Source organism: Sphaerodactylus townsendi, linkage group LG04 (genome assembly GCF_021028975.2).
Source record: "Sphaerodactylus townsendi isolate TG3544 linkage group LG04, MPM_Stown_v2.3, whole genome shotgun sequence".
In the NCBI taxonomy this organism is placed as follows: Eukaryota; Metazoa; Chordata; class Lepidosauria; order Squamata; family Sphaerodactylidae; genus Sphaerodactylus; species Sphaerodactylus townsendi.
In genome coordinates, this window is record NC_059428.1 from 69,257,201 (window position 1) to 69,269,764 (window position 12,564).

At 41.5% G+C, this 12,564-nt stretch overlaps 1 protein-coding gene across 5 annotated transcripts in view; it reads right to left on the reverse strand.

Annotated features, from left to right (window-relative positions):
* DSCAM (DS cell adhesion molecule) overlaps positions 1 to 12,564 on the reverse strand; it is a 485,873-nt gene that overhangs the window by 119,602 nt on the left and 353,707 nt on the right. For all 5 annotated transcript variants that reach the window (XM_048495233.1, XM_048495231.1, XM_048495232.1 and 2 more), the window contains 2 exons: positions 10,311 to 10,478; positions 3,956 to 4,026 (listed from right to left, as the gene is read on the reverse strand). In XM_048495233.1, coding sequence (XP_048351190.1) covers positions 3,956 to 4,026; positions 10,311 to 10,478 — 239 coding nt within the window. The remainder of the gene's footprint in view (positions 1 to 3,955; positions 4,027 to 10,310; positions 10,479 to 12,564) is intronic.

Genomic DNA, 12,564 nt, shown 5'->3' on the forward strand with positions numbered 1-12,564 from the left:
ACAGTCCTATGACCTAGGTATTTACTGCAATGTTTAGAGAACTAGATTAAAAACTTTTCTTCTTCTGTTATTACATGTTATCCCAAGTCCCAGCTTGCAGTTTTGATTAACAATTTTCCCCCAGGGAACCACTTGATCCTCATAGTGAAAAAGTGCCAGCAGCACAGCCATTCAGAGGTCAGAAGAAGCAACTGTCACTGAGGTCCTGCATACATTTTACAGGGTTACCGGGCAAGTGGATTACCTAAAGTAGATTCAAGGTGTTAAATACTAAATGATAACATGTATATAACTTCACAGATATGCATATGTATACATGTGGAATACAAGATTGAGCTAATACAGATGGTCATATTTCTGAATATTTTAGCCACCACAATAAATTAACCCTAGATTCTGCTGGCAGTGACTGTTTCATTTCGCTGCAAATGAGTATTATAAACTGCAGTGTAAAATAATGCTAGCATAATTAATTCTGCATGGCAGAAGATGAATGTTATAAAAAACCCTTTAGTTTCCAGTGCTACACAAAATTCACTAATTTATATCAAATCAATTTTCAATGTTAGCATTTGGTTCTCTGGCAGGAGCATGTCGAATAATTAACAAAACCAAGAATGCCACTTTGATTTGAATCTGCAAACTGAATATAATTAACAGCCCAGGAAGCCCTAAAAAGTTTTTTTAAACCCCAAAGAATCCCCCATGGCAGAGAACAGAAATATCATGGCGTATCTCTGTTGGCGGCTCCACTGATGCAGGGACCAATTGGATACTGGAGGCCAGCTAATGTTGGCCCCGCTCCCCTGCCTGCCCCCACCCTGCCAGCACAGCATTTGGCAGGCCTTGACAACGAGGGTAACTTCCTGGTTGGGTGCTGTGGAATTGCACAATGCCTGGCTACTTGGGTAACTTGCCCCTCTGCCGGCACATTTGCCCCTTGTGTTGGTGGGAAAGGGTATTTCCACCGGGGAAGGGGTGTGCTGGCTTCAGAAAGGGTTTGCCCTTCCCTTCAAAAACAAATTTCATACAGGAAGGTAGAAACTGAACAATTATTATTCAATATTTGCCTTTTGCCTATTTGGGGAGAGGAGTATTGGGAGTCATTCTTTCAGTTTGTTTGGTATATACAAAATAAAAGTCATGAGCACAGCTTCTAAGGCTTTCGTCAGTCTTTTAACAAATATTAACTAAAAGAAACTTTCAGATCAGTGATTTTCAAACGTTCTAACCGTAAGAATTATTTGCATAATTTCTTCTGCAAAGCCTCTCCTGCTGATACGTATTTTTAGCATCAATGACAAACATACATAAATTAATTATTTATATATTTAATTTTGGACCTGCACTGAGAGTGCAAATAAAAAATCTGTAAAATAGGGCTATTTCAGAAGAGGTGTTTCTATAAACCAGGAGGAGCATCATGGTTTGCATAAAAATCATTTGGGATTGTCTAGGCTAGGCAACCTCAAACAACAGTGCCGAGGTAATTCAAAATGAATACTGCAGCTTCACTTTGAAACCTGGGGTGAGTTGAATGTAGGGTTGCCAGGCCCCTCTGGAAGCTGGAAGGGGATTGGGAGGAGGATGGAACTTACCAGCTGTGGAGAGAGACCAGTGATGATGTCTATGGTAGAAGTTGTTTTTACTGCAGAGTTTTGCCTGAATAGCAGAGCATCTCCCTCAACATTGCTGACGTGATGACATCACTTCTCGAAATGACATAATCATGCCAGCTACATCGAGGCCTAGGCCTCATTTTAAGCCTGATAAGACTTCTGCCAGCAGGATGGTGCTGGAGGAGGGGACCCAAAGTAGTGGATCCCCTGCCTCTAAAGACTAAAAGGGAATAAGATTTCCACCTCTCCTTGTGAATCGCTGTGGAGAACTTTTGTTATGATGTAAAAATAATACTATGAAACTACATGTTATTTTAAAATAATTGAAATGATCTCTATTCATGACTGTAATTATCTCATAATCAGCTTCAGCTGGAAAGCTTCATAAGGATTCACTATTGTATGTGAACAAGAGAGGATGGGGTATGTATCACAGAATATTGGCTAGATATATGTGTATAAAAAGTAGACATATTTGCTAAGCTCATCACTAATGTGTGTATGTGTGAGTGTACAATGTGGATTGTTGGCCACATAACTACAAAACCAGAAAATAGAATATTGTCACAGAGAAAAGTTCTGCATGTTTGAAAGGCCATTATGTGGATAGGTGATCATATACTGGTAGAGGAGAGCAAAGACTAATTGGGAAATCGCTGTTCTCACCCAGACATTGCTCCTTATTGATGGAACAGCTTCCCTTCCCTTTCAAAATGGAAACCAGCAGCCCTCAGAATGTAGGGACTGTGGGCATATCTTCAGTACAAATGAATATCAGAAATATACCCATACAGTTGTTATGGCTTCCCTGAAAGAATCCCAGAAACTTTTGCTAGTAAAAGTGCTAAGATCTGTTAGAGACACTTCTCATTACCATTACCCAAAACAAAAATAACAGTGCAATGCAGGTGTCCAGCTCTAAGCCTGCTTGCCTGGCTCTAATTCCCTTTGTTTAGGAGAATTTTATTTGCCACCACTGATTTAACATAGCACTTAACTATAGAAGAAGAAGAAGAGTTTGGATTTATATCCCCCCTTTCTCTCCTGCAGGAGACTCAAAGGGGCTTACAATCTCCTTGCCCTTCCCTGCTCACAACAAACACCCTGTGAGGTCGGTGGGGCTGAGAGAGCTCAGAGAAGCTGTGACTAGCCCAAGGTCACCCAGCTGGTGTGTGTGGGAGTGCACAGGCTAATCTGAATTCCCCAGATAAGCCTCCACAGCTCAAGCGGCAGAGCTGGGAATCAAACCTGGTTCCTCCAGATTAGATACACGAGCTCTTAACCTCCTACGCCACTGCTGCTCGCTTAGTCATTTCAATGACATTTGAATAAACCCCAAAGTATGCTAGCCTTCTTGAGTAGTAGAATAGAAACTACCTGACTTCAAAGGGACAGTTATTTGCCTTCCCACAAAAGGCCATGTAAACATGATCCATATGCTGTGTTTAACTATCAGATGTAAAAAGGAATTCTAATTGCTCATTAAGTTCTAAGAATTACATTTGTTCCTCTTAAATTGAACAAACTTAAGCTCAGTTTTGAAAGCAACTAACTGTACAAGCTGGCCATAAACTTATGAGCTGTAGTGATCTTACTTTTGGACTACTATTTGAAAATTATCAGTGAAACCAAAGCAGTTATATACTTCTAAATGCACTGACTTCAGTGAACTTCAAAAGGTATAACTCTGCTTCTGACTACACTGTTATTGTCATTTATAGTATAATGTAGTAACTTTGGATGATTTTGTATCAGGTTTACTTTGTGTGCTAAAATTAAAGTTCTTTTTTAAAAATTGTTTTTCAAAATTATAAAAATTCAGAATTTCCATAAAAGATATAATCAAGGCTTTGATTTTTCTTAAATGATTAATTTCAGCATTTCTCAGTTACCACTCAATTCTTCTTTTATACAGCCCTACATCAGATGTGTTATATGCATAATTTCTTATGTTTGTTTTGATCTGGTTGACATGCCATGAACATTTTCTTGCAGAAACTCCAGTTTTACTTCTCTAGTCTCATGCTAAGGTTATACCAGCCCTCTACATAAGAAACAACCTAAAATCCAGTCTTTACTAGATTGTAGCTGTATTCTGTTAATAAGCTGTTCAAAAGGGCAAAATCATAGGCACATTTAATTGCATGCAAATTTAATTTAGCATGCAATTGCACTCAGTTGCAAAGTAATTTTCTTAAAATTCCGCCACAAGCATCATATGTATAAATTCATCCCAACTATATATCTCTTATTTCCCAATCACTTTTGAGCCTCAAGCTTACTAATACATCCCAGAATAAACCATTTTTTCTTCCTGCTGAATATTAGTTATTTACCTTCCAGGTTACTCGAATGCTTTGGGAAGATATGGGCTCAAGCTGAACATCCTGAGGGGGTCCATCAGGAGCTGGTGAGAAACGGAAAGATGCATCAACATGCTACATTTTTCTCTTATGTTACAGAAAACAATACACCACACTGTGTTCACAAACTCCAACATGCTGGTTTATAACAAAGGGCTTTTGCCAAGGTTAATAAAATGTTAACTAATGTTAACTAATCACTGAAAATATAATATTTATTTGTATATTGTAAAAAAAAGCACAATTTCACACATCACGGCTCTGCTTATCAGGTAAGCAGTTGCAATGCAAACTTTGTTGATGCGAGTCCGTAACATCCTTTTACCCACAGTTCTTCTCTGTGTTGAATCATGAATACATATAGAGGGAAAGCAGGCACAAATACATTTTGCATTGCCCTCTGCCTCCACGTAATCATTAGCTCATGAGCACTGTACCTACACATGGAGATAGTGTCAACATGTACACACACTACATGTGATTGGCAATGTTTGGTAAGCAGCATTGTCAATCATAGGGAAGGAATATATGTGAGGACACTTGCTCTCCATGACAATACAGTGATCACATGGAAGCAGAGGGCCAGCAGGGATAGGGTCAATATGTTTGTGCCCACTGTTTCTCACCACACATTCAGTCATTGTATAGACATGTCAGGTATAGAGAACTTGTATCTACCTGTAGAAACCAAAGAATGCCTTAAATGGGATGTTAAGCAGAGAAAGATAATGATTCAAAAAGCTATAACAGCAACAAAGCAAATTTGATGTCCTGGCTCAGTTAGGATTAATGTTGTACCTATATCAGTTTCCAGCAGTGGCGTATTTACCTAGGGGATTTACCCTATGTCCCTGGGCGTCCCCTAGTGGAGGGTGCAAAAATTTTAGGTTAGTTTGTGTTTTTTTTGTATTTTTAGTGTTTTTTCAGTTTTCAGCCTGCAGGGGATGCAGTTTTTAGGCTAGCAGCACCAAAATTACAGAGATCTTTCAGGAGACCCTCCTGATGATACCACCCATGTTTGGTAAGGTTTGGTTCAGGGGGTCCAAAGTTATGGACTCCCAAAAAGAGTGCCTTATCCCCCATTGTTTCCAATGGGAGATAATAGGAGATAGGGGCTACACTTTTGAGGGTCCATAACTTTGGACCTCCTGAACCAAACTTCACCAAACCTGGGTGGTATCATCAGGAGAGTCTCCTAAAGATACTCTGAAAGTTTGGTGCTGCTAGCTTAACAATTGCACCCCTGGCAGCAGGAACCCTCCAAATTTCCCCAGATTCTCCTTTTAAATCCACCCCCTTCAGCATGAACTTAAAGGGAGAATCTGAGGTCCCCAGTTTAAACATTGAAAGTGATGCTGTTTCAGGATGGGGGAGAATCCACCCCAAAACAGCATCACTTTCAATGTTGTTTTAACTGGGTACCCCAGATTCTCCCTTTAAGGTGGATTTAAAAGAAGAATCTGGGCTCCCTAGTTAAAACACCATTGAAAGTGATGCTGTTTGGGGATGGATTCCACTGGAGGTGTTTTGTGAGAGATGATCCTGACATTTGTTTGGTAAGTGTTTTGCTGGGGGTGATTTGTGAAAGATTTGCATGCTTAATACCCACTTGCACTGGCTTGGAGCTGTTTCTCATGCTAACAACCTACCTCATAGGGTTGGTGTGAGGACAAAATTGGGAAAGAGAGTTGGTGGGAAGAGAGCCATGTATGTTTTGCTTGGGGTGGGAGATGTTTTGTGAGCTGGTGTAAAAACTCATTGTTTGGTCGTGGTGGGGGAGGGTTTGTGTGTTAGGGGGGCGCCAAACTCAGGTTTTGTCCCTGGGCTCCAGTTTGCCTAGATACACCTCTGGTTTCCAGTCTTCCATGGCAAGACCTCAACAAAATTGAAGTTCTGCTTTCAGAAACACTGACACTTTTGTGGGTTGTAGGGGATAGCAGCTGCTCTGATTTTAAGCATCCTGTTCTACTTTTCTATCATTTCCATCTGTAGAAATCCAAAATGCTGTGCAAACCCCAGCATTTAGTTTATGTGTTAGTGTGTTTTGTGATGTTTCATATGAGGTGAAACTGAGACAAAAAGGCTGCCAGCTTGAAACAACTAGATTGACTGTTTTTTCCTCTCCCACTGCAGGTCCTGATAATGGGGGTATGATGGGGGCCCAAGTCCCTGGCTGTGAGCTGAAGGGCTCTTCGTTTGTGGTTTCACAAACTTTGCCAGTCAGAATGTCCTGGTGGACATCATAAGAACATAAGAACATAAGAACAAGCCAGCTGGATCAGACCAGAGTCCATCTAGTCCAGCTCTCTGCTACTCGCAGTGGCCCACCAGGTGCCTTTGGGAGTTCACATGCAGGATGTGAAAGCAATGGCCTTCTGCGGCTGTTGCTCCCGAGCACCTGGACTGTTAAGGCATTTGCAATCTCAGATCAAAGAGGATCAAGATTGGTAGCCATAAATCGACTTCTCCTCCATAAATCTGTCCAAGCCCCTTTTAAAGCTATCCAGGTTAGTGGCCATCACCACCTCCTGTGGCAGCATATTCCAAACACCAATCACACGTTGCGTGAAGAAGTGTTTCCTTTTATTAGTTCTAATTCTTACCCCCAGCATTTTCAATGAATGCCCCCCTGGTTCTAGTATTGTGAGAAAGAGAGAAAAATTTCTCTCTGTCAACATTTTCTACCCCATGCATAATTTTATAGACTTCAATCATATCCCCCCTCAGACGTCTCCTCTCCAAACTAAAGAGTCCCAAACGCTACAGCCTTTCCTCATAAGGAAGGTGCTCCAGTCCCTCAATCATCCTCGTTGCCCTTCTCTGCACTTTTTCTATCTCTTCAATATCCTTTTTGAGATGTGGCGTCATGTTAATTTTGAGATGTCATGTTAATTTTGCTCTTTGCTTTTTTATCTATACTGCGTAAATTATTTCAAGGTATATGTTTGTAAGCTACTTCCTATTGGGGAGAGAAGGAGGATAAAAGTGTACCAAATAAATAAATGGTATTATTAACTAGTTGGTGTTGTTCACCACAATTTGGGTGGTGTTGTTGTTTTGAAACAAGGTTTTTCTTTCTCCCAGGCTTGTAAGACCATAAATGGCAGTAATGGCTGGCCCCACTGTGCAGATTTGGCTTTTTGCAAAGGCACCAGTGATGATGAAGGACAGAAAGAAGGATCCATAAGACATAAACAAAAGTGAGCAGGAAATATGTAGAAGGGAAAATACAGTGTATGATTCTCTTCTTGCTGCAGGAATCCTCTTTCTGGTTCTTTGAATAAAAGTTGTTGGCAGCCTGAAGCTACAACAGTTTATCATATTCAGTGCACCTTTGCAAATGTGGTTTCCCTCCTACATCCTTCCATTTAATATTTAATGTTGTTGTGTTTGTAAAACGTTCATTACATTCCCTGCCTGGGGCTTCCCTCAGATGTTTGGGAATCCATACTCATTTAATACGCCTGAGGTAAAAGCAGTGAGCTAAAATAAAGAATGACAAATGGTGGCACTTCCGTGTGTGGTGCATGAGGTCCCAGCTGATACCAAGGCAACCAGTATTATGGCTCTGTTGAAGCCTTGGCTTTTCTCCTCTGGTTTCACCCTGAATAAATCAGCAGTTTTTGATGATGGTTCCATTATAATTGACCCTTCACTCTGAATGGACAGCTTCATAATGAGAGCAAAGAAAGGGTCAGTCATCTTGAAACTAGGTCACACAGCTGAGAATATAACATGACGTTCAGGTTGCACGTTGTTAATGGGAAAGCTAATCTACAAATTAAGGTCAGTTGATTACGCTGGCATGTTAATTTTCAGTCAAATGAAAGCCCACAGATAAAACATACTACTGGCTAATTAAGGAAAATAACTGTAGAGCATTCTGTGCATCCATTTATGTACTTGGGAGAATGAGAGAGGGAGCAAACACAAAGACTGGCAAGACAGTAGTGTGTGTGAGTGTGTGTGCATACAAGATACACAAAGATCTGGGAGAAAATGACAGTGAACTATATACTTAACTAGCGGGGCCCGGCTACGCGTTGCTGTGGCAATTGTCCTTCTCATCACAGTCCGCAACCCACACAGATGTCCATGCAGGTCCAATGATCCCCAGCATAGCCTTTTGGGGTGGTCAAATTGAATCCCTCTTTCCCTTTTCAATTCACATCGTTATATGGTGGTGTCTTGTTCTTTTAGTATAAGGTAACCCTTTCCATTCCACAACGGGACTGTCCAGAGTGCGAATCCCGCTGTCCATGAGGCTGGTTGACATGCACAGTCCTGGCTTGGGTAAGGCAGAACTGGGGCAAGCAGGCTATCCCAGTCAGGCATCAGAGGCAGGGTGGTGAGGCACTCAAATCGAGACCAGCTCCCTGGGTTCTTAAAGGGCCATGTGCAAAAGAAGCGGAGCCAGTAGTGTTGGTTTGCCCCCACCCTGTGGATTTTCTTAGAATAAAAAAGCAAACTCCAGCTCACTTTTAGTAAAAGAGAGCTGTGGCGAATATGGGTGAGGAAGTGGATAAGTGGTGGTTGGATGTGAGGGAGGGCAGAGTGAGGTGTGTGAGGATAAGCTGGATGTGGATGAGAGTATGCGTGTTATGTGGTAGTAGTGGGTGAGGCACAGACAGTGAAAGTTACCTGCGTGTGGGGGGGGGGAACCCCACTTGACGTCTCACACGGCAAAGTGTGTATGTGTGTTTCATTTCCACTCGTATTACCTATCAGTATTACCTATTTACTGTTTTCAATGCTCATCTCTGGCCATCTGTGCGAACATTATAAGGGCATACCAACCCCTCAGGCCACAGACATGCTGCACGAACATTCTAAGGGTGACAGTTAAACACAGCCAGCTTCATGGCCTGGTGCGCCAGGAAAAAGATGTTTTACCTGGCTCAGGTATGGACTTTCAGTGATTTGAAGGTCCGATTACCTGCCCGCAACAGGGAGGAATGTCATGTGAAAATTTGGGGGTGATCCGTCCAATGGTTTTGGAGTTAGAGAACGACTCACAAACGGACAGTTTGCTTTTTATATATATAGATAATAGCTTCCTGTGTGGTGACAAAGCCCCATGGAGAGGAGATAATATATAACAGAAAGCATATAATCATAGATGTATTAAAATGGCAAGAGACAGAATAGCAAAGCATTAGATAAGCACCTCTTAGATAACCATGGTTCCAATCCCCAATCTGCCTTGAAGCTCAGTGCGTGACCTTGGGCCCGTAACATTGTTTCTCTCAGTCTAACCAACCTTACAAGGTTGTTGTGAGAATAAAACGGAGCAGGAAGAAAACCATGTATGTTACTCAGAGTTTCTTAGAGGGAAACAGGTTACAAAATGAATAGAAAAATACTTCATAGCCATCTAAAAATTTGGAGAAGCTGGGTCATGGTAGTCTAGCATTGAAGAAACTGCTGAAGGCTACTGATAATGACTCCGTAGTTGCATGTTTACAGTTCTCATCTAGTAAGCTTTTAAGTAGTTAACTTCACAGTTTCAAATTATACAGTTTTCTTAACTCTGAATGTAATGGACTTTTTACCAGTGATTTTTTTTCCCTTTGTGAACTACTTCTGAGTAACTTCAGCTGAGATTTTCAAATGAAATGCATTACGAATTAGTAGTGATTATCCTATTCTGGAAATGTCTTTGATTGAGGTATTCATCTTTTCCCCCTACTCTTTCAAACTCATTCTCTAATCCCATTTGATTCTTTGACATGCTAATTTCCAACCCCACAGTTGGATGCTTCTGTAACAGTAGCACTTAAAAACAAACATTCCTTTACAGAATATCTGCCCTTCCCATATGAGAAAAGACATCCCTTGTTTAAATAAAAATTGAAACTGGCTAAAACCCAAGCAAAACTGCTAGTATTTATTTGCCCTGACTTGGATTGCCCGGGTTACCTGACCTCATCAGCTCTGGAAGTTAAGCAGGATCAGCTCTGGTTATGAGAGAACACCAAGGAAGTTGAGGGCTGTTATACTAAGGCAGGTGATAGTGAATCACCTCTGTTTATCTTACAGGGTCATTATAAAGTGGCTGTGACTTGATAGCACTTTCAACCACCAGTATTTATTTTAAAGGTTGTTATGTGCCTAATGTTAAGCAGCTAATTTTGAAATAAATTCCTGCAAAGTCTTCTTAGAGCAACAGGGGCCTTTTCTTTGCATTGTACACAGCAAAATGTCCTTTGAATTTACAGTTTCTTTGAATTTGTTGGCATTGGACCTGGTAGTTCATAATACCCCCACCTACGTTTTCAACCTATAAATTGAAGATTAAGTTTAGGTAGGGCAAATGTAGAACTTTTACCTGCTTCATCCGTGGTGATTGTAAGCTCATTGCTGGCCTCGCTCTTGCCAATGCGGTTTTTTGCATACATGCGGATATTGTAGGTAGAGGAAGCATGAAGGTCAATGATAGTGGCTTGATTCAGCTGGGGGGAAACATCTTTGGTTCTTTGAACAGAATCCCAGGAATCTATTGAAAGAAAGTGTGAGAAGGAAAATACTTTTCCGCCTTTCCCTGTTTGTTTCACTTTAATAGTTAGCTAAATCAGAAAGATAGCAAAGAATACGACAAATAACATTGAAATAAAGGGAAATTATCTGTCCTCTTCATCATTTTGAGTGACTCAAATGCAAGCGTAGGGGTAGATTAGGAGGCAAAACAGCCCTGGCAGAGACTTTTCTCCCCAGCCTTCCCTCTGGCCCTGTACCCTGACAGAGGGCTGGGGGAAAAAACGGGCCCCCCACAGTTTCCACCTATCTTATACCCACCTGAATTGTGGCTGTGGTGGCTTCCATCAACCTCATACCCACCTGTATTGTGCAGGGCAAGGACCCCCAGTTTGTAGCTGAAGCAGCCTTCCCCCTGCCCTCCCCCATTACATGGGCCAGTAGCTTGTGGAGGCTCCTGTCAACATGGGGTGAGGCTGCCTCAGGGATGGAGCAGACCCGGCACCCCACTGGAATGTTCTAGCCAAACCATCCTTCTGCAACTCTGAAGATATATTCATATCTTCCCAATAATTGCTATGTAGGGATCAGAGCACCTAATAGTATATTTCACATACTGATAAAAGCCTGACAGAGGCTTCAGGAAATTGCACAAAAGTGAGGCAAGATGGCTATAGCTTTCCTTTGATATGTCTGAGTATCTACTAGACAGTACTTATTGAAATTTTGAACTTCACAGGTATTAATTACCATAGCTTGCAGACAGTCTTGGACACCACAAAAGTATCAAAACTTTTACAACCATCTCTATGAGGAGTAGGTGGCACTGGCAACAGGGTCTAGAAGTTATCTAATACATGTGAACATGTATGTGAGCATGTGTGCACAAACTGGTATATGTAAGCATAGTGGCTCTTGGCAACATTCCAACATGAGAAGGGAAGATAAAATGGAAGAATGGGAGGGCAGCAGTCACTGTTCTTCAGACGTTGTTGTTGCTGTGATAGGAACAATGGGATGACATGTGAACTACTGTCTGGTATTTTTAACTGAAATTTCTGAATGAAGCACACTACTAAACTGACCTAGAAAGTTCCTGTCAGCTCAGCTGCTGCCCCAGGAAGAGCAATGGTAAATCTTCCTTCTCTTTCCTGCACCTTGATCACAAAAAGGTTCCAGAGATGTGGATTCAAAATGGCTCTGGCTACATGATCAGCTGTTCATGTAAGTCAGCTGTCAGAACAGGTTCTCTGGTCCTGCAAAGGGAGGGAGCATGGACTGTCTTCAGCTGACAAGAGGCCCATAGAAGTGAAGGTAGTGGCTTAAGGATTCATAATTATAAATATCTGTCATCATTGTAACATTATTAATGATATTCAAAATGTCTATTTTATTTCCATCCCTGGTCCGATGCAAGGACGTAGGTATGGGGGGGGGGGGGTTCCTTGGGTTCAACCTCCCATTACATGTCTGCCCCCCCCCAGTTGAAAATAAATGATCACTATTATAATGTCCATGTACAGATCTATAATATGGCCTCATTTGGAATATTGTGTGTCATTTTGGTCATCGTATCTCAAAAAAGACATTGCAGAACTTGAAAAAGTACAGAAGAGGGCAACCAAGATAATCTGGGAGTTAGAGTACCTTCCCTATGAGGAAAGGCTGAAGAGTCAGTTTAGAAAAGAAATTACTAAGGAGGATATAATAGAGGTTGTGATAGAGAACTTCTGCTTCCTCTCCCAAACAGCAGAACTTGAGGGCATCCAATGAAGCTGTTTGGCAGTAGATTCAGGAAGGAGAAAAGGAAAGACTTTTTACACAGTTAGTGATTAAATTGTGGAATTAACTGCCAGAGGATGTAGTGATCACCACAGGCATAGACAGCTTTAAAAGGAGATTAGGCAGATTAATTGAGGACAAATCTCATCAGTGACTACTACCCTTAGTGACTAAAGGAAATCTGGTGATTTAAGGGAACTTCCACATTCAACCTCTGAATCCCAGTGCCAGGAGGTAACATCAGGAAAGGCCTCCGTACTCTGTTGCTGGACCTCGAGAAGACCTGGATGGCCATTGTGTGAGAGAGGATGTTGAGTTAGATGGGC